Here is a 26,505-nt window from a genome sequence, read left to right on the forward strand (position 1 = left end):
CAGTAAGCACTTCACACTTTCACTCATTAGCTCATTTACTCATTCGTTCCTCCGCTCTGTCTGTTGCATCCACTCTTCGAGGGCTCATTGGCAGGGTCCCATTGCCATACCCCCCCCCCCCCCAGCCCCTCAGTTTTCTCCAGGACTCGGAAGGAGCCGGCTCACCAGTTTTAGATGCGGCCTCAGCAGCAAAGTCAGCAGCAAACTTCTTGAGAATCTCTGCACTGTCCTCTTTCACAAAGAGCCCGATGAAGTTGGAGGAGGTATAGAGCTCCAGGGGCAGCGGGGCTGAAAACTTGCACTTCCAGCGCATGACAGTGGCCTGCAGGGCCTCCCCCAGGGCATCCACCTTGCTGTCCTCACACTGGCAAGAGGAGAGCAAAGAGGCTCCAGTCAGAGAGATGGGGAAAGGCATGTCTAATGATCCTGTGCCTTTCCTTTAGAGCCCCAAGGCTTAGGGTACACTGACTCAATCACTTCAGAGGCAACTCTTCATTGTCTGCAAACCAGTTATCCATCTTTGTGGTTTAACCATGGCTGTCCTGGTGCCTCCTGCTTTCTACTCCCTGGCAGCAGCAATGGGATTGTCATACAGAAAGCAGGAATCGGAGGGGGTGCATGTGTGAGAGAGGGGGGAAAGAAGAAAAAGAGAGACAGATCAAGGGAAAGAGGAGGGAGAGACAGAGAGAGAGGGAGAGACGGAGACAGGGAGAGAGGGAGAAGGGGAACAGAGAGAGAGATGGAGGCAGAGTGACAGAGAGATAAGAGACAGGGAGAGAGTGGGAGAGGACAGGAGGGGAGGGGACAAAGGAAATAGAGAGAAAGGGAGGAAGGGAGAGAAGGAAGAAGGAAGGAGAAAGTGGAGGAAGAGAGAGAGAAGGGAAAAGGGAAAAGAGAGGGAGAGGAAGAGGGGGAAAGGGAGAGGGGGGAAAAAGAGACACACACTATTCCAAAGCCAAGAAAACGTGATTTTTAAAAATGTATTAATTGTTTTCAATTATTCAGAATTTTTTTTTATTATACACAGTAAGGGACATGTGGCTGTTGGCTGGGCTCTCAAAGGATAAACTGGTGGAACATGAGCCCTGGTAGGTCCTACCAAGCAGACAGGTATGTGTGACCCAGTTGCAGAAGCGATATGATACAGAGGAAAGAGATGAGGTTTGGGAGTCATCGGGCCTGGATTCAAGTACCATCTCAGACCCCATCTCTATCACCACTTCTACATGGCCTAAAAAGTTCCTTCTGGTTTTAAAGCCATGAGCCCATGGCCACCAGGTAATGAATTTTGTTAACCTAAAGTGCTCATTAAACCCCACAGAGATGAAATAATGGATGAAATGCTGTATTATCTAAACTTCTTTTGTAATCCCCTGATGATCAAAGTTTGATATTCTTTCTAACCATTTGTTGTTTGGAAAGAATGTGGCCCAGGGAGCTGTGAGATGACCCTTCTGCTTCATAAAGTATTAGGAAAACAACAGTGTATCTAGAAAGCTCTGAGCACCTTCTGAAAAGGTGTTTTACAACCCATTAATGAGAAAGGATGACTATTTTAATTCAAAGGGGAGAATGGCAAAAAAAAAAATTTGATCTCACCTAAACAATAAAACAAACAAAAAAACCCAAACCCGAAGAAAACAAAAAATTCCTATAAATATCTGGTCTAAAGTACCGTGGGTTTTTTCCCCCTGCTTCATCTGAAATATACAGGGATGTTATAACCATCTGTTCTCCACACAGAAAAAATGAGAAAATATAAGCATACATTGGAGTTGGGAGTATTAAGGTTAGACATCATAAAGAACTTTCTGACCAATGGGATTGGTATACATTGAAACAGCTGGTGGCATCTCTGTCTACAGATTTTTGAGGATCACAGGGTCAGTTTGCTTAGTGCCAGATCATAACTATGAATCCCCAGTTATTGCTAAAGTGTCTCTTCTTGATTATGGGAAAGTTGGAGTTAAATGATTGGAATGAGAGAGAATCAGTCCTCTCTACCATGGAAACAATTCAAAACCCATAATGATGGCACAGTTGTATCATCTTTGAGCATGTTGTTGCAGTAAAAATTAAGTAGTACATGTGCAGCCAGGGAAGGAAGACCCACCACAAAGCTGGGGTAGGTGACAAGTACTCCTGGAATCCCAGCAGACCTCAAAGAATAATACATCCTCTTCCTCAGTTGGTTTGGGTGCCCAAACAGGCATAACTTGGGCATCTCTGACTTATTCTAATAACTTTCTAAGAGATTCATGTCTACTCTTCCCATCACCATTCTAGGAGAGCTTTCAGGGGTCAAGAGAAGATAAGGAACTCTGGTAGGAGGACCAGGCCCTTCCTTGGAATAGGATAAAAGGTGGGCAGGGTAGTTATCTCACCATAAAGAACTGGCACAGGGTGATGTGGGGGAAGATGTTATGTGCTTTATTCTTCCCACAGATCTGCTTGGATTGCTGCCAAAAGTCAGAGAGTTTCTGAGCCAAAGGGCCAGTGGGCCGTAGGTACAACACGTACTCTCGGGGCAGGGGGTCATCCAGGAAGGGGTCACCCACATGGGAGAACAACCTGTAATAGAATAAAGAAGAAAGGAGATAGGACAGTTAAGAATAATGCCAAGGGGACTTAAAGGGACTGAAACTTCCCCACCAGTCACTGATCTGGGCATCCCACAAGAGATAGGTTTTCTTTCTCTGAGTTCTCATTTTTTCTTTGTGTCTGCTGCCCCCCCTCCCCTCCCAACTCCTGCTACCCCCTCTGGTCTATCTCAGTAGAAGCAAGTTAGAACATTCTTTTCACACCCAAAACATGCCTAAACAACTTCCCTCCTCCTGAGTCTCATATTATAGCTGCGGGAAACCTTGTCTGATTTGTCCCCACCTCCTTTTCCAACCCACCAGGGTGATTCTAGCCCCATCCCCCCCATTCTTGGAGTCCTAGCATTGTTACTACATTCAAGAGGCCATCAAAGTTTAGGGGACCTAGAAAGTGTGTGTATTTGAAGGCTAAGTGTACCAGGCTTCCCTGTAGGGCAAGAATGGCAATGCCCATCTAACATGTTCTCCATGGCATGAATTTGCTTCATTTGTTTCATCACCTGACCCCAGGGAAGTGGTCCTACGTTTCTGTGAGGTCTCAAGATTTGGGATCATCCCCTGATTTGACCCTAATGGGAGATGGTTACATTCGTTAGGGAAGTCTTACTCCAGAGAATGGGTTTGCTACACAGACTTGCTCCCATCAACTCCCCCCACCCCAGCAGAGCTCTAGTCTAAAGCTAATGTATATTCAAGCCCTTGAGCTCGGCTAATTGTATGCTATTTTCTCTATTTATTTATTTCATACCAACCAGTCACATGCTGCCTGTACACTCCTTCCTCCTGTGGATGCCAAGGCTTTTTGTCTAGAAAGAGAAATCAAATTTCCATTGTTAGTATTTTTAGCCTCACACCAGCTTTTTTCCCCATGGCATCAAGAGCTGAGTGCAAGGGAGGAGTCTGTGGCCCCCTATTCACTGATAGGGAGAGATTTCCAGCAGGATCTTCCCCAAGGGCTACATCAAGACCTATGAAAGAGTGAGGCCTGGCAGTTAATTTACATATAATTAGCATCAACTTAGCAAGCTAACTGACAGACTGTGTATTCTTTTTGCAGGCAGTTTTTAAATTACAGTTTTATTACTGCTCCCTGAAAGGCTCTGAGTCTTGTTTTTGTTGGGGGGAGGGGAGAAGGGTATTATGCCTCATGTGCCTCCTCACTTATTCATTTACTCTCCCCTCTCACATCCTTTGAAGCCAGTTAGCTAAGCCCATGAGAATATGGCACCGCTAAGGCTCAGGCCAATCCTGATGCCCATAAGGACTTGTTTGGTCTGTTGTGTTCCACCAGCACAGGATGAACCTAAACCAGAGTCTCCAGCCATCTCGAAAATCTTTATCCTTGTTCCATCCTCACTTCTGGGGAAACAACCTATAATCTGTGTCCTCTTCACTGGTAGTGAATCAGGCAGTCAGGCAATCAGTCAGTCAAAAAATAGATGTTTTTTACTTGCCTAGCACGTGCCAGGCACTTGACTAAGTTTGGAAATACAAATTGAAAAGAAAAAGAAGAAGAAAGACAGTCCATACCCTCAAAATGTTTACAATTCAATGAGGGAATACAACGCAGAAAAGGAAGTCAAAAAGCAAGGGGGAGCGAGGGTGGAAGGTACCCCAAATGAGAAGGCCAAGGGAGAGAAGACAGAGATATCCCAGGGTAGTGCTGCCAGTAAGAAATGAGACGAGCTCAGAATGGAGGATTTGGAGAATCTGGAATTCATGGCTCCACCCTCCAATTACACAAAGGACAGCGATGAAGTAGAGTATCAGGGGATGGCTAAGTGGCACAGTGGATAGAGCATTACACTTGGCATCAGGAGGATTCGTCTCTGAGTTCAAATTCTGCCTCAGACATTTAGCTCTGTGATACTGAGCTTAACCCTGTTTGCCTCAGTTTCCTCATCTGTAAAATGAGCTGGAGAAGGAAATGGTAAACCATTCCAGTCTCTTTGCCAAGAAAACCCCAAATTGGGTCACAAAGAATTGGATACAACAACAGAAACAACTCAATAACCAACACCAACAAAAGAGTACCAAGGCCCAATGATTTATTACCAAGATGAGAAGGTCTAGCCCAGTAATCATCTTCCTGGGCATGGTAAAAAGTCAGGATAGTCCCAGAGTGGTGGTAGCGAGGTATAATAGAGTAATAGTTCATACATTTTGCTTCAGAGACTTTACGGTCAGGCATATACATCACAAGGAGGGAGAGATTAAATTAAACCTGCTATCCACCAAGGTCACACAGCTAGCTCATGGTAGAATATTTGGGGGTGGGGGCATGAAATATTTAGCATAATCAACCTGGACAAGCAAATCTGCATAGCCAAGCATGAAGATGTTATCTACAATGGACAAACCAGGGAGAAATGCAGTCATATTGAAATAAAATTGACTTTGATACCCTGAAGCCCAAAGCTGGCCTTTCCACAAGAGTCCAGGACACATGAAAGGCTCCAGGGACACAAAGACCATCGCCATTCAATGGTGGGAATGGTCAGAGTCCCTGAGGGGCCAGCCAGCCCGACAAGTTCCCTTTAGCAACTGCAGGACCATCAGAAACCTTTTGCCATAATTCACAGCAAATCACACATTCTTTTCAAAGATTAACACCCTCTCGGTTAAGGAATGTACTATTGTTCCAAGAACAATAGGAAAGAGAAGAGTTCATTTGCTGCTTGAGGAGAACTGTACTATTTATGTATAGCAACCAATTTTATGGCTTTTTTCTCCCCTGAATTTACTAGAATGAATCTACATGCAATTTAATTTCCTCCTCCTGATGGTACGGAGCTGTACTCTGGAAATGAAGGAGCTATTAAGTTCTGGTCTCTATAATTCAAAAGGGGAAAATTTAGAAAAAGGTTCAAAGAAAAGTCTCATAAAGATGATTAAAGGGTTGAGAGATAAGACCTGAGAGGAAAGATGAAAGGGACTAGGTTTATTCATCCTGGAGTCTATGAGGGCTGTCACACAGAGGGGTAGTGACCATCTGGGCCTCTAGCAAAGACAGAATCAGAAGAAACAGGCTTTGGCTAAAGCACAAGGGACTAAAGTGAGACATAAGAAAAGAGTAGTGTCTTTGCTACCCCTTTATCCACTGAAGCGATAAGTTAAAGATGCTCCATTGGGCTCATTCCTGGAACTCAGCCCACAGAACAGGCGGATTATGAGCAGCAACAGAACAAATCTCTCCCCCTCTCCATCCTATTTGAGTTGTTGCTATGGTGCCCTCCACCCTTCCTGGCCCAGCCAATGAGCTCAGCTCTAAGGGCAATGGGAACGTGTGGTGGACTCTAAACACCAGACAGAGAACTTTACACTTCTGCTTCCAAGTGTGACTCAGGAGTGAGAACAAGATACACTTTAGAAGAATATTTGGATCTCAGAGGAAGTGTCTTCCTAAGCTGAACAACTCTGAAGATCTGAACTATCCTGGTTTTGTTGTTGAATGGCACATAAAGCAGAAGAGCATAAACAAACACTGTAATTCAAGGATGGGTGGCTAAAAACCATGTATCTTACATGGGCTTCATTCATCTTAATAACTAGGTCGAGGTGAAATTAATCTTTGGCACAGTCATTTTTTAAAAGGGTACTTGAAATCTCAGTTATCTGGGCTAATAGGAAAGGGGTTAGAGGAAAGAGAGCAGTAAGAACCTTACATAACATAAAAATAATAGATAATCTGGAAGTCCACTGTTGGCTTTAGGCCAATCTCTCCTTAGTCCCTTGCCCTTTACCTGTCCTACCAGCCCCTTGGACTCCTCATTGGTCTGGTTTCCCAGAGGCCACAATACAATGATTCACTATCATGATCAAGGAAAAATGGGGGAAAAAGTGGGGGGGAAATCCCTTTTCATAGTTCAATGAAGACAAGGTTGGGACTTTTCAAAAGGAACTTGTACTAGGAAACTGTGGGGAAAGCCAACAATTTTCTCTTTTTGTCCTGCCACCCTAGTCCCCACAAGTATAAAAATGAATGACTTTTAAAGATTCCACATTTATGATTCATATTTTTAACAATTCCCCAAAGACTGGCTTGGTTTGCACCAAATTTGGCATTCAGGTTCCTTCTTCCTCTTTGCCTCTTTTTGGAGGTAGATGCTAAACAAAGATAATTCTGAAGCACCTACACCTAGTTCTTGGGGAATTCTCAGGTCTTCCTAGAACTGGCTTCCCATTCTTATCAATGGACCCAGATCCTTAAGCAATCTCCCTGAACCTTAGTTGTCATGGAGATTTGCCATACTACTACACTAATTTCTGAATTCCTGGCCCTATCCATAACCTGTTCAATGAAAACAGAATTTCCTTATCTGACTCTTGGTACAAACCTTACTTAAGAACCTTTTTCAACACTCTCTTAAAGTCTCGATGGCATCTTGATCCTAAAAGCCATCATCATCCTAGACCCCATTCCCTTCTGACTTGTTCTAATTGCCTGTTTTAGAATTACTAGCAATTTGTTGATTGGTCTTGTTCTACAGCTGGGTGAAGCTCTGTGTCTTTGGCTGTCCTTGTCACCTTGCATCTAGACCTACTTTCTTTAGAAGTCATGTGGCCTTGACTTACCCTTAGAGCCTGTTTGCATTATCCCAGCTTCCTCCACTGTCTCAAAGTAGTCTTTAGGCTGGTATATAGGAGAAAGAATTTGGAGACCTGGGATTAGGTTTCTGATTACCCTCTACAATTTACTAAGTAACTCTAGAAAATTCACCTGCAGACTCTGAACTCAGATTTCCTCATTTGCACAAAAAGTTTAGTGATAGGCACATCAATAACAAAATCTCACAGGATGGCAGTCAGGCAAATTGTTTGAGGTCTGAGAAGTACCATAGAATAGCAAGTTACTATTCCTTCTTCTGGGATACCTGCTAAATTCCCATTTCCTGTCTAACCCTTCCCTCTAGCTCTCAGCTCATTGGAACCTTTTAGACCAGGGATGACTTTGAGGTTAGTGTCTACTTTTTTCTGGCTCAAGGTATCAGCAAGGTCCACTTTCCCAGGTCCTATTTTTTTGTTTGTTTTATGTTTTGCCACTTATATTTTACAATTTATCACTCAGATCAAAGGATTTGGTGACCTAAAAGGTGTCTTTGGTTTTACTTCCTTTTTTTTTTAAACCCTTACCTTCCATCTTGGAATTAATACTATGTATTGGTTCCAAAGTAGAAGAGTGGTAAGGGCTAGGCAATGGGGGTTAAGTGACTTGCCCAGGATCATACAACTGGGAAGTGTTTGAGGCAAGATTTGAACCTAGGACATCCCATCTCTAGGCCTGGCTCTCAATCCACTGAGCTACCCAACTGCCCCCTACTTCCTTTTTTTCACTAAACACACATCAATATGGAGAGCCCCTGGTGAGGAATTCCTACCAATGCAAATGGAGACATTGGGGGAAACTTTATAATCTTAGGGAAGTTGCCCAGGGGGAAGGCACTGAGAGAGTAAATGACTTGTCCAAGGAGACAGATCTTGAGAGGTGATGTGGAATAGTGGGTAGTAGAGAGCTAGCCTCATAGTCAATAAGTCAGGTTCATTTCTACTCATGAGTTTTATAATAGCAAAATACCTTAGTCAAGTAATCTTTTAAAATGAAACTGTTGAATTACTCAAATTTATAAGGAGCTAAATCAATGGTACAAAAAAAATCAAGCCATTCCCTAATTGATAAATGGGCAAGGGACATGAATAGGCAATTTTCAGATAAAGAAATAAAAACTATGAATAAGAATATGAAAAAGTGTTCTAAATCTCTTATAATTAGAAAAATGCAAATCAAAACAACTCTGAGGTATCACCTCACAGGTAGCAGATTGGCTAATATGACAGCAAAGGAAAGTAATAAATGTTGGAGGGGATGTGGCAAAATTTGGATATTAATGCATTGCTGGCGGAGCTGTAAATTGATTCAATCATTCTAGAAGGCAATTTGGAACTATGCCCAAAGGGTGCTAAAAGACTGTCTGCCCTTTGATCCAGCCATAGCACTGCTGGGTTTGTACCTCAAAGAGACAATAAGGAAAAATACTTGTACAAAAATATTCATAGCTGCACTCTTTATGGTGGCAAAAAAAAAATTGGAAAATGAGGGGATGCCCTTCAATTGGGGAATGGCTGAATAAATTGTGGTATATGTTGGTGATGGAATACTACTGTGCTCAAAGGAATAATAAAGTGGAGGAATTCCATGGGGACTGGAACAACCTCCAGGAAGTGATGCAGAGTGAGAGGAGCAGAACCAGGAGAACATTGTACACAGAGACTGAAACACTGTGGTACAATCAAATGTAATGGGCTTTTCTACTAGCAGCAACGCAATGATCCAGGACAATTCTGAGGGACTTATGAGAAAGAATGCTATCTGCATCCAGAGAAAGAACTGTGGGAGTAGAAACACAGAAGAAAAACAATTGCTTGATCACATGGGTTGATGGGGATATGATTGGGGATGTAGACTTTAAAGGATCACCCTAATGCAAATATTAATAATATGGAAATAGTTCTTGATCAATGACACATATAAAATAAAGCTCAGTGGAATTGTTCATTGGCTATGGGAGAGGGGTAGGAGGAGGGAAGGGAAAGAACATGAATCATGTAATCATGGAAAAATATTCTAAATTAAATAAACTTAATTTTAAGAAATGAAACTGTTGAACACCTACTATGTGCCAGTGACACATTAAACCCTGAAGATACAAATGCTCTCAGGGAGCTCACATTCTAATGGCAGAGACTCTGTGTAAATAACTACACACATACACACAAGATGCAGAAAAGTAGATGGGAGAATAATCTCTGAAGGGAAGGGCCAAATATCTGGTAAAATAAGACTATTTGCTCCAAAGGAAGATGAGGGTTATTGCTTCACAAGTATAATTCCTCAATTAGAAATTTCACTTCACCAGAACTTTCATTTCAGTCCTGTGTGGTTCTACTGTTATTAGCTTTGAAAGAGATTGAAGCATGCCCCTTGCCTGATTCCATCCCTTTTTGGTTCAACCATATCTTTGACTAAGCCCAAGGAAACAACTGTTTCAGAGTCTTGGGGTAGTATAAACAAACTCTACAGCCATGTTGGTGAACCTACGGCACACATGCTGGAGCATGCCAGAGGGAGCTGCTCCTCTATCCCTCTCCACACTAGCCTGAGGACATTTCTCCCATCACTCTGCCCAATAGCCCAATGGGAGTGCTTCCTTCCTCCCCTGTCTGGGGTAAGGCGGGGATGGGAGTGGGCTCACATGTGACATTAGGGTTGCAGTTTGGTCACTTGGTCTCTAAAAGATTTGCCATCACTGACATATAGGTACAAAACAAAGGAAGTGATTAAGAAAATAAATAAAAATACAATACAACATGGATAAAGTTAACTTGTGGTTTTCTAAGTCAATATGATTTGCAGGGATCCCTTCCTATTTGAATTTATACCACTGGCCTAAAGGATGCAAATGTAATTTGGTTTTGAGACCACAGTGACTGAGGCTTCCTTTTGGACTAAAGTCTGTGAGGAGCCAAATGAGATGTTTAGAAAGCAGTTAGCACAGTTGTTGACAAATTGTAGGTGCTATATAAATGCTTATTTCCTCCTCCCCCCTTTCTCCCCACCTCTTTAAGCCCATTTCATTAGATGTTCTGAAGCATATGACTCTAGAATGTGACGGGAAGAGAATTTGCCCTTCTTGGGGTTATGCAAGCAGGCTGGGATGATTTGCCCAATTTCATTTTTTGTTGTTCTTCTAATCCATATTACTCAATAAAGACTTTCTTGCTGCATTTTTATTCAGTTGGTGTTTGAACAAGTCTACAAAGCATGTGCACTTGGGATTTTGCTATGAGGCAAGGGTCTGCTGTAGGACTTGGCCTCTTTGGGCTGGAGCAGCTGGCCACTGAAGCCTCTTCCAAGTTGACCTGGGTTTTTGTGATTCTGTAAATGAGAGGTACCTAAAAGCAGGCCCGATTTTTATCCAACCTAAAACTGGTCAATTCAAGTCATATTCAATTCAACAAGCATGGCGCATGCCTCTTCTAGGTGTCTCTGCACTGAAATACTATACTCAGCCAAGGGATAAACAGAATGTCAACCTGAATAAAACAAAACTAACAAAGCAGTAAGAATAAAGTGTTTAATTGAGGCAAGAAGACTATAATCTGGGGTTTCTCACAGCCCTGGGGTAGCCAAGATGGGCAGAGGGGAGCAGAGTTATATAGTCAGGTGAGGCACAGCCTAGAGAAGCTATTACATAATATACAGAGGAGGAGACGAGGAGGGCCAGCCAATGGCTGGACAGGCAATGCTTGGCTCCGGGATAGTCATGACCACATAGGGTGTGATACATATAGAGATACCTATCATACAGAATAACATGTGAGAAGTTATTTCTATAACATTTTCTTTCATAATTATGTAAACATATAAATATTTAATTTTATATACTATATATTTTATAATATAAATTTATAATATACTATGTAATATTATATGCATTATATAAGAAACATAAATATATTTAAAATAATTATACAAATTGCTATGCAGTAAAAGGGAAATTATGGGGAATTAGGGAAAGCTTTTAGGAATAGAATTTCTAGAGCCAGGGGTCTCCCCCACATTGGTCTAATCGTCCATCCCCATAGGCCAAAGTTTAGATCCTCCTCTAAGACTAGGGAAACTAAATGTGAGAGGGCCATTCTCTCACTCTTCCACCAGCCTATGAGCAACACGGAATACATTAGCAATCCAAACAAGTCTGGCCTTGAAAAGGCAGCTTTTGCCTTGGGTAGAAAAACCCCCATCAACTGAAAATTCAAATCTAAAAAGGGAGAAGTGTTTAATATCTTATTTCCTTTTCCTAACACGGGCATGACATTTTTAGGTTTTTTGTTAAATACCATCTCACCGCTCCCCCTTCTACTTTTCCCAGTCAATGATTTTCACATCCAAACCTGAAATGCTCACATTTTTCCCTTTACTCTCTGTCAAGTTCAGTCAGATTCAGGGATAGGAGAGGATATCCATTGTGTGATGAGCCCATACCAAGTGCTCTATGTTTTGTGTTGGAGTGTGTATGTGTAGAGAATAGAGGGACGGAGTTGGGGAAGTGAGGGCTGAGAGAAGATATAAGAGCCACAGAAAAAAACTGTCTGGGCAAGCAGGTGTCTTTGCCAGGCTGGCCTGATGTTTCAAGCACCCATCATTTGTCATTGCCTAACAGAGACTTACACTGCACTTCCTTGAGGCTAAGGCTCAAAGAGATGAAAGCAACAGAACGCCAGGGAAGCCAGAGACTAAGATGTGGTCTTCAGGAACACACTGTGGTTAAAAACAGGGAATGTTTGCAATAGAGTGGAAAAAACCACATTGTACACATCAAAAAGAAAAGAACGCTTCAATTATACAGATATTTATCTAGCATAAGCCCATCCATGAATACTTGGGTTCCAAGGAGTCAAGTAGAGAAAAAATGTGAGTTAGGCAGTCCTTGGGAGAGGAAGGGCATGAATCACAGAAGAACTGTCATACTACAAGCAACAACTCCAACATTTAAAGAGGCCCCTCCCAGAAGGGCACTTCATGGCAGCCACTTCAACTAGTGAGCTTCCTCATCTCTCAGAAGTCAAACTGAATCTTTAAAGGTGCTCAAGAAGAGGATAAAGAAATGGTATCAGTCAAGTGCTTTGAGATCCCCAAAGGCAATAATGCAGATTCTTTAGACTGGAAAGGATTTCAAAAGGAAAGTCAATCCACTCCAATGAGTATCTATATCCTCAAATATAAATTGGGGGTTGGACTAGATGCTTTCTAAGGTTTTTTCCAACTTTAAATATTCAGGTCATTTAGTCCATGAATGCATATCATGTTGAAAGAGAAGTGAATCAAGATGAAGAATAAGATATTCTGTTCAATCAATATTTAGTAAACACAAATGTAGCTGGCACTGTGCTAGGCACAATGCTCAAGAAACTTTCAGGCTAGTACATTCAACAAAGAATCCCTCAATCTTCTAAGCTCCTCCAGGCTCTGCTTGGGGTTCTTCTTGGGATTTCACCATTTTCTGAGCATATTAGTGCCAGAAGGGAACTCAGGCATCCTCTAGCTTAAGACCTCATTCTATGGTTCATGGAAACCAAAGTCCAAAATTAAACAGCTTGCCCAAATGGTAGAATTGGGGACACAAACCCAAGTCTTCCAAATCCAATGTAAAGTGCTTTGTATACCCCTTTAAGCACTATACGAATATCAGCTATTATAATTTCCATCATCCCTTATTTCTTTCCCTGGTTTTTATTTTGTCCCCGGTACAGAGATGGATATTTTCCTTCAAATAGCAATAATAGCTTATATTATATAAGCTCTTCAGGGTTTTGCAGAGCACTTAACGTGAGCTCACAGGATAACAGATCTAGCCTGGGAAGAGACATCATATTCTATTGAGCCCCAAACCTTCATTTCATTGCTGAGAAAATTGAGACGCATATTATTTCATTTGATCCTTATGACAATCCTAAAGAAGAGGTTATTATTATCGCTACTTTTTAAAAGATATTTATTTTCCCAATTATATGTAATAACAATTTCTCACATGCTTTCTGAAGTTATATAATCCAAATTGTCTCCTTTCTTTTCTTCTCTCCCCACTTTCAGAGATGGTAAGCAATCTGATCTGGCTTACTCTTCTCTTAGCATGCAAAACATATTTCCATATTTTTCATTGTTGTAAGAGAATATTCCTATCCATCCCAAACCACAAAATAAAAACACAAATAAACTAAAGGGAAGGATAATATGCTTTGATCTGCATTTCTACTCCAACAATTCTTTCTCTGGAGGTAAATAACATTCTTTGTCATAAGTCTAGAGGTTATTCTTCTTCCCATTTTAAAGACAAGGAAACTGAGGCCGACAATGGTCTGGTAAATTGCCTGGTGTTACACAGCTAGAAAATGTCTGAGGTGGGATTTCAAATAAATAATTCATTCTATTACTGCCAAATAAAGATTTCTTGCCGTTGTGGACCACTGAACTAGACCAAGAGCTTGGCCAATATAGTTTAACTCCTTGATCTTTATCCAAAGACTGCCGTTTGGATGAGGTGGAGAGGAGCAGAACGGGCAAATGTCAATGCAAAGGATGGGCTTGTCAATAACCATCAAACATAATGGCCCCAGCCCATTTCCTCCAGAGGAAATGGCCGTAATAGAGAAAGATGTATTGATTCTCAGGATCCAGCTTCAGGACCAGTCCTGTGGCTGAGCTCACTGTGAATTAATGGCCCTGGGGCTTTCCCTGGCGGTGGACAGTCCTGGAGGAGATGAACATCTTCCTGCTGACTGACGGTGTGGGAGACGGCTCTCCACTCTCTCTCAGCGCCCAAAAGGGCAGAAAACAAGATGGGAGAGCCCGTGAGGCTCAAGGCAGCGTCCTGACTGCAGCCTGAAGAGCTCCAACCCCCTCCCCTCCCTCTACTCTGCTCCTCCTCCCCTTCCTTGCATCCCCCTCCCATCCCAATCAACAAGCCTATTTTCTGACTCATAAAAGTCGATTAGGCCGTTCTCCTTGGGGGGTAGTTAGTAGGAAAATGCTTTTTAAGTCCCCTGGTGTGTTTATGTGGCAAGACCCAGCAGTCAGGAGGGGGGGTGGCCTGTTCTGCTCTTTCTGAAAAGAGACCCCCAAGCCCTGGCCTCCTCAGCAGGGAGGACATAGTGTGTAATCACAAAAGCAGCAATTAGGCCACGGGGGGTGACATAAGATTCGGCCTTCTATCTCAACTCTCTTTAAAAGAAAGGCATACACGGAAAAATAATGCTGATTATAGGCTGAGTTCATTTTATATAAGGAAATTTTGGGGGGAAGAGTGAGGCTTATACCCTTGCCTCCATGATCTCACGGCATTGCTAAAGAGATTGTGTTGGGGAGGGGGAGCAATGAGATGGAAAGTCCTAGGTTCGAATCTGGTCTCAGACACTTCCCAGCTGTGTGACCCTGGGCAAGTCACTTAACCCCCATTGCCTAGCCCTTCCCACTCCTCTGCCTTGGAAGCAATACGCTGTATTGATTCTAAGATGGAAAATAAAGGTGTGTGTGTTTTTTTTTAATAGGAGAGGGAGAGGCAAACATTTGTATTCCCTATTCTGGCATTAAAAAAACCACAGGGTTCAGTGTTTTGGGGACTAGGTCTTTATTCTGCTACAACTATAGTAATGGAATCTCTCTGTGCCTCTACTTCCACATCTTTAAAATGGGATGATGGCCATTTGCCCAATCCTTGGTTGTTGGAAGAAAAAAAAAAGGAATATCATAGATTTCTTGAAAGCGTTTTGATGAGTTAAAAGGGAGGCATTATTTTATCTAGAACCAGAAGATCAGGGAGTAAGTGATTTGCCTCCTGACACGACGGCAGGAGGCAAGCGGGCTCAGCCTCAGATCTCTTATCCCCATCCTGGATACTGTAAACCTCAAATTTCCTTAGACTTATAATTGTTGAAAATTTCACCATTGGGATATTTCATACTTGGAAAATTTCTTACTGATAGTCTATTGGAATGGGAACTCCATTGGCATGGGAGGTTCCTTCTCTTCCCTTCTTAAGATTACTTTAGGACAGAAAACCTTTTGCTGAACAATGGAAAGGACTTTGACCTATGCTTAAGCATAGAACAGGAATTTCTTTGAGTCTTGATTGATTTTAGAATTGATACAATGGAGATACTTGGAATAAATCTCCACCCTATTCAGTCCTAATAGGATTGAGTAAGGGCTGCAGCCTAGATCAAAATTTAATTATTCCAATCTCTACCATACTCAAGTTAACAGGATTTAGAAAGGGCTGTAGCAAAGGAGTATAGATTTAATCATTTGAAAATATGACCTTCAACAGACATGTGCAAAAGCCAGAAACCTCTGGGCGGTCCTGGGTTAAGCGAGAGCCTCCATTGAAAGGGAAATTGATGAAGAGTGATTGGTAGATGTGAGGACTGAGGGGAGGCAACTTGGATGGTGTCCTTAAAGATAGGAGGGTCTGGAGACTGGAGGAGGATTGAGTTTTTGGTCGGAGTGGTTCCTGGGCGCTGAGGAAGCTTGCTCTGAAGGAAGCTGAAGGTGGGGGCCCCTGAGACTGTTTCTCCATTTTGGACACGTGAGTAATAGGGACTGATCTCTTTTCTTTGCCCCAGCTATCTAAGGGCTTGGGCCTTTTGGCCCAGCCTAAACAGAAGGGGTATTTAAGCCCTATTCCCTTCTCTCCCCTTTCTCTCTCTCTCTATATCTCTAATTCCTTTCTTACTCCTATTGTAATTAAACTCCAAAAAAAGCTGACGGCTGACTTGAGTTTTTCATTTAGGAATTACATAGCTGATTCCTTGGCGACCTTAAATTAATATATATCAGTCTTTTAAAATGATTCCCTTGTAACATTGTGGCTGACCACACGGGAGTCTAAAGAATCCTCTCAATAAAACTTTTTCCTTGCCTTTTTACTATACTGTTTCACCACTTAGTCCTTTTTTTAAAAAAAAAAAAAAACTTGGCTTAAAGACACAGCTGCTAGAACACGTGAGTATAAAAAACTTTTTCTCTTTTCTCCTTAAGTTAAATTGGAATCAGCAGTTTTTTCTTTTTCTTCCCTTTAATCTTAAGGGACAGCTGGGTAGCTCAGTGGATTGAGAGCCAGCCCTAGAGGCAGAAGGTCCTGGGTTCAAATCGGACCTCAGATACTTCCCAGCTGTGTGACTCTGATAGACAGAAAACAGCTGTTTTTAAATATCAGCAACAGGACTCTAAAGTCCTGGCTGGAAGAACTGTTTCTAAATATCCTTTCCCTTAAGGAACAACTTCCTGGATTAAAAAAAAACAAAAACCCTGTGGAAAGTTTGTTGCTTTGCCCTGCTCCCCACGTGTTTTGTGAAATTACAAAATATACATATAAAAATGAGTACTACATTCTTTGACAATTATATGGCAGCTGAAGAAGTAGGGGCATTGAGGAATGAAGGATACCTCCAAATTTTTATATTAATAGGTACTGTCATTTTTGTACTCCTCAATACTATATTTAGAGATGAAAAAATAAAAAATATTGAGGATAAAATAAAACAAAATGAGGATAAAATAAAACAAAATGAGGATAAAATAAAACAAAATGAGGATAAAATAAAACAAAATGAGGATAAAATAGAAAATATTGAGGATAAAATAGAAAATGTTGAGGATAAAATAGAAAAAAATGAGGATAAAATAGAAAATATTGAGGATAAAATAGAAAAAATTGAGGATACAATAGAAAAAATTGAGGATACAATAGAAAAAATTGAGGATAAAATAGGAAATATTGAGAATAAAATAGAAAAACTTGAGGATAAAATAGGAAATATTGAGAATAAAATAGGAAATATTGAGGATAAAATGGGAGATATGGAAGATAAAATAGGAAAAATTGAGGAAAAAATGCAAGCCCAATTAGAAGATCTAAAATGTTTCTTACAGGATCAATGGGCAAACACCCACTCTACCAGAAACAGACCTGTTTCTGAACCTTTGAATGAGGAAATTTCCTTCCCTGAAATAGAGATGGAAAACACCTTCCCTATAGCCCAGTTAACAGACTGCTTCTCTCGTGCAGTGCAAATCTTGTCTGAATTTAATCCCCAAAACCCTTCCCCTGCAATCCCAGCTTCTCATGTTCCTTCTCCTACAGAAAACCAAATTCCAATGCAAGGGAGATCTTGTCCTCCTAGAGAAACCTGTCCTTGTCAAACTGACCCACAGGTGCAAAATTCAACTAGAGGCCTGTTTCCTCTAAGAGAAGTACCTGAAATAGGACGAAATGGGGATGTGGTGACTTTAAGACATAGGATACCGTTTACTCCCCAAGAAATAAATGAATTTACACGAAATATCCCCACATATGAACAAGATCCTTTTCTAGTAACAAAAAAGATGGGAGACATATTTTTTCAATATAATCCGTCTTACAAGGACGTTGAGAGCTTACTACAGGCTTTTTTAAGTGAACGTGAAAAAAATAAAATAATTGCTCATGTCAACAAAACCCGGGGGCGTAATGCAGCACATTGGCCATCTCAGGATCCCGAATGGGACTATAATAATCCTGAGGACTATCTACAACTATACCGTTGTAGAGAGGCCATCCTCACGGCCATGAAGGAATGTGCGGACAGTACAGATAAGTGGATGGAACTGGAAAAAATTAAGCAAAAGGAAAACGAAACACCCTCCAGATTTATGGACAGAATTATCGAGTTTGGGGACAGATACTTAGATTGGGACTTAAATAAAGAGAATAGTTTAAGACAAGTTAGAAGAATCTTTGTAAATAATTCATGCAAAGTAATTAAAAATTATTTTAAAACACAATGCCCAAGATGGTCAGATATGGACCTTGAAGAATTGCGAAAAACAGCTATATATGTTTTTAAGGGAAACGAAGAAAAGGAGAAAGAGAATAATGATGACATGGAGGAAATGAAGAAAAAAATGAGATGTGTAATAGATAGGATAACTAAATTAGAAAGTGGGCATGATAATGAACCAACGACAATTGTCCCTCTCCAGAAATCCAATTATCAATCCATTACTTGCCACTTCTGTGAGAAGAAGGGCCACAAAATGATGGAATGTAGAACCTTTCTTAAGATGTTTGGAAGGAATACACAGTTTAATAATGGTTTTAGAAATAATAACTATAGAAATTATGATAATGGTTATAGAAACCAAAATTCTAGAAATTATAATAATGACTATGGAAATAACTATAATGAATATAGAAATAAGAGCTTTAGAAACCAGAATTATAGAAATAGGAATTGGGAATTTAATGACAATGCTCAAATTGAAGAAAATTTTAATGATAATACTCAACAATATATGAGAAATGGCGCTCGTCCAAAAATTACTCGAGGTACTAATGACCCTCAGAGAGGTGCCCTTCAGGGGGGTGCCCAAGGAATATCCCAAACACAATGATGGTGCCCGGGGGGGGCTGGGGCACAGGAATCAGAGGATACAACCTTTGATTTCCCAGACCCGGATGTCCTACTACCCGTTGTCCCTATCCACTGCCCTCCCCATACTAATGAACCCCATGTTACCTTAAAAGTGGGTAACACCTATTATGATTGTCTATTAGACACCGGAGCTTCCTGGTCTGTATTAAAGAGAACACCTGATTTACAATGTTATTCTATTGGCTCAGAGAATGTAATGGGAGTATCAGGAATAACCCAAAGAGTTAAAAGACTTCCTCCTAGAATGGTGTCTGTAGGACCCCTAGAGGTACAACACTCCTTCCTTTTGATGCCTGACTCCCCTTTAAATTTGCTGGGGAGGGACCTTCTATGCAAACTCAGAGCCACAATAACCTGCTCCCCAGATGGCTCATTATCATTAGAAGTACCAGAGGAATCTTTAAATTTACTCCCTGTACTTCTCTCTGAAAACCAGGAGGCAAAAGAACCTTCCATTTTTGAAATACCTAAAGATATACCGGAGTCTCTTTGGGCCACATCTTCTTCTGATGTAGGCTTACTTAAATCTGCTGTTCCTGTGCAGATAAAAACTAAATCTAGCCCACCTCCTTCTATCCCTCAGTATCCCCTCTCAAAGGAGGCAATTGAGGGTATTACACCAGTTATTAACTCATTAATAGAACAGGGAATAATAATCCCTTGCAAATCTGAATACAACACGCCCATCCTGCCAATTAAAAAACCAAAAAAAGGACCCGATGGCAAGCACATCTATAGATTCGTACAGGATCTAAGGGCAGTGAATAATCATGTTATAAAGAGACACTCCGTAGTTTCTAACATACATACTATTATTTCATCTATTCCTAGCACAGCTACATACTTTACAGTAGTAGACTTGTGTTCAGCTTTCTTTTCCATACCAATACATGAAAACTCCAGGCATATTTTTGCTTTCACCTGGAAGGGCTCACAATATACCTGGTGTCGGCTGCCACAGGGTTATGTCGAAAGTCCGAGCTTATTTGAGCAAATTTTGAGCCAAGACACAGACAATATAACATTTAAAAATAGCAAATTAATCAAATATGTAGATGATCTACTCTTGGCTTCAACAGATGCAGAAACATGTCAAGAAGATAGCAAACACCTTCTTTTGGAATTGCACAAAAGAGGACATAAAATCTCTAAGGATAAAGTTCAATGGTGTCTCCAAAAAGTAGAATATTTGGGATTCATCTTGACTGCGGGTGCTCGTTATATTTCTCCAAAACGAATTGAGAACATTCAAAAATTGAGTGCTCCTACCACTAAGAAACAGCTGAGAGCAATTTTAGGAGCAACAGGGTTTTGTAGACAATGGATTCCTTGCTATGGGGAAATCACTAAACCCCTTATAGCATTAACAAAGGATTCAGTTCCTGAACCCCTCAAATTAGAGCCTGAACACTTGTCAGCTCTAACAGATCTGAAAAAGGCTATCATGTCTGCCCCTGCTCTAGGCATCCCAGATTACAACAAGCCATTTACTTTATATGTGCATGAGCGAAGAGGAGTAGCCTCTGGTGTGTTAACTCAGACTTTGGGACCTTCTCAGCGCCCAATTGCTTATTATTCTGCCCAACTAGACCCAGTAGCAGCAGGAGCACCACCATGCCTTAGAGGAGTAGCTGCTACAGCCTTACTAGTAACAAAAACCGTTGATTTAGTATTGGGATGTCCATTAACAATAATGTGCCCACATGAGATTGAAGCATTATTGGTAAAACATAGAACACAGGCATTCTCGGATCAGAGAATTACAAGGTATGAAATAACCTTATTAAATAGTGAAAATATTACCTTGAAACGCTGTTCAACTCTTAACCCTGCCACCTTGCTTCCAGATTTACCTACTTCAGGAGAACTACTACATAACTGTGAAACATTAGTGTCCATGGCAGAAAAGCCTCGAGATAATCTCTTGGACACTCCCTTAGACAATGCAGATCTGATTTTATTTACCGATGGTTCCTCTTTTATGAGGGATGGCATACGTTACACTGGAGCTGCCGTAGTCTCAGAATTTGCCACTGAATGGTCAGCTTCACTACCTTCTAACATTAGCGCTCAAGGAGCAGAACTCATAGCTCTAAAACAAGCTTGTATAATTGCCAAGGATAAAAAGGCAACAATTTATACAGATTCTAGATATGCTTTCGGCATTTGTCACTCAGTCGGGATGCTATGGCTCCAAAGAGGATTTTTAACCTCAGCTGGAAAATCCATAGCTAATGCAGAAATTATTAATGAAGTTCTTTCTGCTCTCAAACTGCCTAAAGCCCTAGCTGTAGTTCATTGCTCTGCCCATACAGGTGGCTCTGACCCTGTCTCTAGAGGAAATGACCGAGCAGATGCCGCTGCAAAACTAGCAGCCATAGAAGGACCTGGATTAATTTTAACATTAACAACCACTGATAATTTAAATTTATCACTCTCCTATAATGAAAAGGAAGTGGAAAAATGGAAACAAAAATTTAAAGCAAAACAAATTAATGGAGTATGGGTGTCATCTGAAGGAAAACCCCTGCTCCCTAGAAGTTTCTATAACCAAATTTGCCAATCTATTCATAAAAATGGTCATTTTGGCACCCAGGGCATTGTGGACTCTGTCAAGAGAGTATGGATAGCCCCTGGTATAACTACTGTAGCCTCTAAAGTATGTTCAGCCTGCCCTATTTGCCAGGCATATAACCAACATGCATATCGTGGAAAAGCCTTTGGGGGACGTCCTCTGGCTTACACACCTTTTGAACATCTACAGATAGATTTCATAACAATGCCAAAGGCTGGACGTTATAAATTTTGTCTAGTAATTGTAGATCAACTAACCAGATGGCCAGAAGCATTTCCTACGACCCGAGCCACAGCAGATTTTGTTGCAAAGATACTTTTAAAAGAAATTATTCCTCGTTTTGGCCTACCAGCACGTATTGACTCCGATAGAGGGAGTCATTTTACCGATTCTGTCTTAAATGAAATATATTCTTGCTTGGGAATAACTCCAAAATTCCATGTTCCATATCACCCCCAGAGCTCAGGCCAAGTGGAGAGGATGAATAAAGAACTTAAGACTATGATTGGCAAATTATGCACTGAGACCCATTTAAAATGGCCTGAAATTCTCCCTCTGGCCCTATTTTATCTTAGAAGCAGGCCTAGAGGAGACTTACATATTTCACCATTTGAGATGCTTTTTGGACATCCGCCTATACAGGCTAAGCCTTTCTCCCCGGCTTATACATCGCTATTAGGGGGAGATATTACTATTGCTTCCTATATACAGGAGTTACAGCACAAACTACGTGAACTTCATGAATCCGGAGCTGCAGTACAAGCTGGACCATTAGACTTTTCTCTGCATGACCTGAACCCAGGAGATAAAGTTTATATCAAGAATTTCAAGCGAACTGGAGCAACTGAACCTTCCTGGGAAGGACCATTCCAAATATTATTAACTACTCCAACATCTATAAAGATTGGAGAAAGAGACTCTTGGATTCACTGCTCACATGTGAAGAAAGCATCTTCTGCTGAGACTGATTAACTCTATCTTATCATATGAATTGTGACTCTATCTTATCATAAGAATTGGAGATAATAATCCATAGACAAATGGATGCTGGTTTTTTTTCTTTCAAGAATATATTGAATTACTGATTTTTTTTCTTATTTTTTCTTATTTCTTTTCTTTTATTTTTTATCAGAATATTTGATTTTTTTTCTCATTTTTTGTACTGAAGGTACACATAATTAATATTAATATTTTTTCCCTGCAGTAATACAAGTTAATATATATACTCTTGCTATAATATCAATATATGCCTAAAAGCTTTAAACTATGGGAACCTGCCATTTATTGATAAAATATTATAGGACTGTGATTAATGTTTGTGTCTGATTCCAGGAAAAGGGATAAAAACAAGGAGCACAGACTAAACCTGAATAGTGCCAATAGAGCACACATGAAATATTAAAGTGAGACTCAAGGTTGCGACGCTTAACTTATGTTTAAGTCGTAGGACTTCCTTGTATCTACACTCCTTTCGAAGTACTCAAACAAGTACAAAGCTTGACTATCATGCTGGCTCCCTATATCTCTGAAGGAAAAAAAAATCAGACAAGGGAATGACATTTTCCCATCAAAATAGAATTCTAATTCTTTTCTTCTTATATTATGGCAACTTCCTGTAGTCTTGGCTACAAATGGCTAAGTGAAATATTACTGCATTCTGTCCTACATACTTGTGGGATAGAAATTACTTTAAACTGGACCTATACAAGGTCTATTTTGAAATTTTCTTATGTTTTTGATTATTTTTCTATTTTTTTTTTGATAATTGACACATACAACCCCATACCTGAACATTGCATTCTGAGCTTAACTTGATTTTTTTTTTAATACTTACTTCAGGGGGGATTGTATTTTAATTTAAAATCTAAGAATTTTTGAATTTTTTTTGTTTGAGATTTTATTTTTATAAAAATCCAAGACTTTTGTTTAAGATTTTACTTTTATAAAAAATTCAAAGATTTTGATTTTGTTCAAGAAAAGATCTTCAAGAAAGAAGCTTGAAACTTTTATATCCAGAGAATGAACTGTTGCAGAAAGATGCCAAAAACCTACACTTCATCAAGAAGATCAAGAATGAACTTTGGATGTGATTGATTGGACTGAACTTTTGATTGAACATTTATTGTAACATTTATGCCAAAAGGGACTGCCCCTAATTTGGCTTTCTGTCAATGCGCCTAGCAAACATTGGTTTTGCTTTCTTTTCTTTTCTATTTCCTCTCTCACTATTCTAATTTCTCCTAGAAAACTGAATATTGTGTATATCTTTAGTTAGAAGTGAATTTAGAACTACAAAATGATTATGTTAAATGATCAATGGGGAGACTAGTCTCCCAATGATCATCAGGGGGGATTGTAAACCTCAAATTTCCTTAGACTTATAATTGTTGAAAATTTCACCATTGGGATATTTCATACTTGGAAAATTTCTTACTGATAGTCTATTGGAATGGGAACTCCATTGGCATGGGAGGTTCCTTCTCTTCCCTTCTTAAGATTACTTTAGGACAGAAAACCTTTTGCTGAACAATGGAAAGGACTTTGACCTATGCTTAAGCATAGAACAGGAATTTCTTTGAGTCTTGATTGATTTTAGAATTGATACAATGGAGATACTTGGAATAAATCTCCACCCTATTCAGTCCTAATAGGATTGAGTAAGGGCTGCAGCCTAGATCAAAATTTAATTATTCCAATCTCTACCATACTCAAGTTAACAGGATTTAGAAAGGGCTGTAGCAAAGGAGTATAGATTTAATCATTTGAAAATATGACCTTCAACAGACATGTGCAAAAGCCAGAAACCTCTGGGCAGTCCTGGGTTAAGCGAGAGCCTCCATTGAAAGGGAAATTGATGAAGAGTGATTGGTAGATGTGAGGACTGAGGGGAGGCAACTTGGATGGTGTCCTTAAAGATAGGAGGGTCTGGAGACTGGAGGAGGATTGAGTTTTTGGTCGGAGTGGTTCCTGGGCGCTGAGGAAGCTTGCTCTGAAGGAAGCTGAAGGTGGGGGCCCCTGAGACTGTTTCTCCATTTTGGACACGTGAGTAATAGGGACTGATCTCTTTTCTTTGCCCCAGCTATCTAAGGGCTTGGGCCTTTTGGCCCAGCCTAAACAGAAGGGGTATTTAAGCCCTATTCCCTTCTCTCCCCTTTCTCTCTCTCTCTATATCTCTAATTCCTTTCTTACTCCTATTGTAATTAAACTCCAAAAAAAGCTGACGGCTGACTTGAGTTTTTCATTTAGGAATTACATAGCTGATTCCTTGGCGACCTTAAATTAATATATATCAGTCTTTTAAAATGATTCCCTTGTAACAATACCTCGGGATGAAGGCAGGTTTCCGACTTTCTGGTGGAGAGAACCTGATCAGAGAAGAGGTTAGTCGACCCGGCTCCCGGGATCCGTTATTTCTCCTTTTCCAGAAGCCAGAAACAGGAGCAGGGACGAAGTCCCACTACAAAAGCAGGGCTCGTTCTAAGTCATGGCTGCTGGGATCAGCACAGGGTAATGGGTCATTCTGAGGGAAGGCTGGCTGCTTTGGGGGAAGGGTGAGAGGAGCATTTGGAGAGAGAGAAGATCCAGGACACGGCCCTAGGCTGGTTCTGTTTGCTCCTTGTGTAGTCTAGTGCGGAGCCCCAAAGGATGTGCCAAGACCTTTTACCTGTTGGCGGTCAGAACAGGTGAGAGAATAGAGAAGCCTGAGCTTGGACGGGGAAGACTTGGCTTCAGAACTCGCCTCTTTCACACGCTAGCTGGGTGACCTTGGGCAAGTCATGTAACTTCTCTGAGCCTTGTTTCCTCATCTCAAACAAGGACGTTTGATGAACGACATGAGCACTTTCCAAGTTAAGAGCTTTGAATATATTGGTGGAATCTATTACTACTGTCTCTGGAGTTTAGGGTATAGAACAGAAGATTGGACTCTATGGTACAGGGTTGGAAAAAAACACTAAGTCTTGAGTACAAGAACTTGGGTTCAAATCTCGCCTCCAATGCTTACCTTGGGTAAGACGCTTAACTGACCTGTTTCTGACCTAGGCAGGCCTCTGAGATTCCTTCCAGCTCTAGATCTAAGAACCTACAAATACCAGGGAGATAAGAGGGAGGTGACGCCTGGAAAAACTGTGGAAGAAATGGTTGTTGTAGGTTTTCCAAGAACCACATTTAAGTGCCTCGCATGGCAATAGGGCATCTAGATGGCACAGTGATAAAGCACTAGGCCTGGAGCCAGGAACACTTGGGCTCAAATCAGAACCCAGACACTTACTAGCTCTGTGACCCTGGGCAAGTCACCTAACTGTGTTTGCCTCAGTTTCCTCATCTTTAAAATGAGCTGGAGAAGGAAATGACAAACCACTGCAGTATGTTTGCCAAGGGCTGCCCCCCATTTTATCCTGTCTATATCTTATTTATACATCATCTCCCCCATTATTAGAACGTGAGCTCCTTGAAGGGGTTGTTTTTTTGTCTTTGCATTCCCAGACTTTATTAGCATGGTGTCTGGCACATAGTAGCTGCCACTTTATAAAAATCTAACTGACTATAGGAAGCCTTTCCTAATCTGATTTGTTGGTATTAAATTCCTCTCCTACTTTCTCAGATGACCACATATATATATCTGGCACATAGTAGGTGCTCAAAATAAATGGCTGCTGCCTTGACTTGATTCACAGAAAGGGGAAAACCTCTTACAGAGCCCATAGATGCTCATTAAGCCTGGGGCATGGTTTGGGAATGTTCAGCCTGTGGTTTCTCTGATTCATCAGCTGACGACCTACAAGTAGCACTGGGGAGGGGGGAGGGAGGCAGAAAAGGAAGAAGGCAGTCATTGGTTTCTGAGGAGATGGCTTCCGCCCACGCTCACACACACAATGCCCAGGATACTACAGCACACTACAAACACAGCAGGAATGCTAGATGGTTTAATAATGCTTTGTAAAACACTTTCCAGAGCACTTTCTCTCACTTTCTTCCAGCTTTAAGACAGTCCAGTGAAATGCCAGGGCCAACATCATTATGCCCATTTTACAGATAATAGCTAACATTTTATATAGTGCTTCAAGGCTTGCAAAATGTTCTACATCTACCTCATTTGCTCTTGGAGAATTGGGAAGGGGGCAATAGAATTACACCCCCCCCTCCCCTTTTATGAATGAGGATCAGAGACATCTTCCTAGGTTCAAATCTGGCCTGAGGCATGTACTAGCTCCATCACTTAACTGAAGGTTCTCTTGGTTTCCTCATTTATAAAATGAGCTGGAGAAAGAAGTGGCAAACCACTCCAGTCTCTCTGCCAAG

The 26,505-nt window shown here is 40.9% G+C and overlaps 1 protein-coding gene across 6 annotated transcripts in view; it reads right to left on the reverse strand.

The window, feature by feature from the left end:
- Window positions 1–26,505, reverse strand: part of UBASH3B (ubiquitin associated and SH3 domain containing B) — a 190,363-nt gene that overhangs the window by 43,646 nt on the left and 120,212 nt on the right. For 2 of the 6 annotated variants that reach the window (XM_056794201.1, XM_007494623.3), the window contains exons 2-4: window positions 3,349–3,406; window positions 2,385–2,571; window positions 166–364 (exon numbers count right to left, since the gene is read on the reverse strand). In XM_056794201.1, the coding sequence (XP_056650179.1) occupies window positions 166–364; window positions 2,385–2,571; window positions 3,349–3,406 (444 nt within the window). Of the gene's footprint in view, window positions 1–165; window positions 365–2,384; window positions 2,572–3,348; window positions 3,407–7,175; window positions 7,243–26,505 lie in introns of those variants that run through there. The other 4 variants (XM_056794202.1, XM_056794203.1, XM_056794204.1 and 1 more) reach the window with 4 other exon arrangements.

The sequence above is a fragment of the Monodelphis domestica genome, chromosome 4 (assembly GCF_027887165.1).
Source record: "Monodelphis domestica isolate mMonDom1 chromosome 4, mMonDom1.pri, whole genome shotgun sequence".
In the NCBI taxonomy this organism is placed as follows: Eukaryota; Metazoa; Chordata; class Mammalia; order Didelphimorphia; family Didelphidae; genus Monodelphis; species Monodelphis domestica.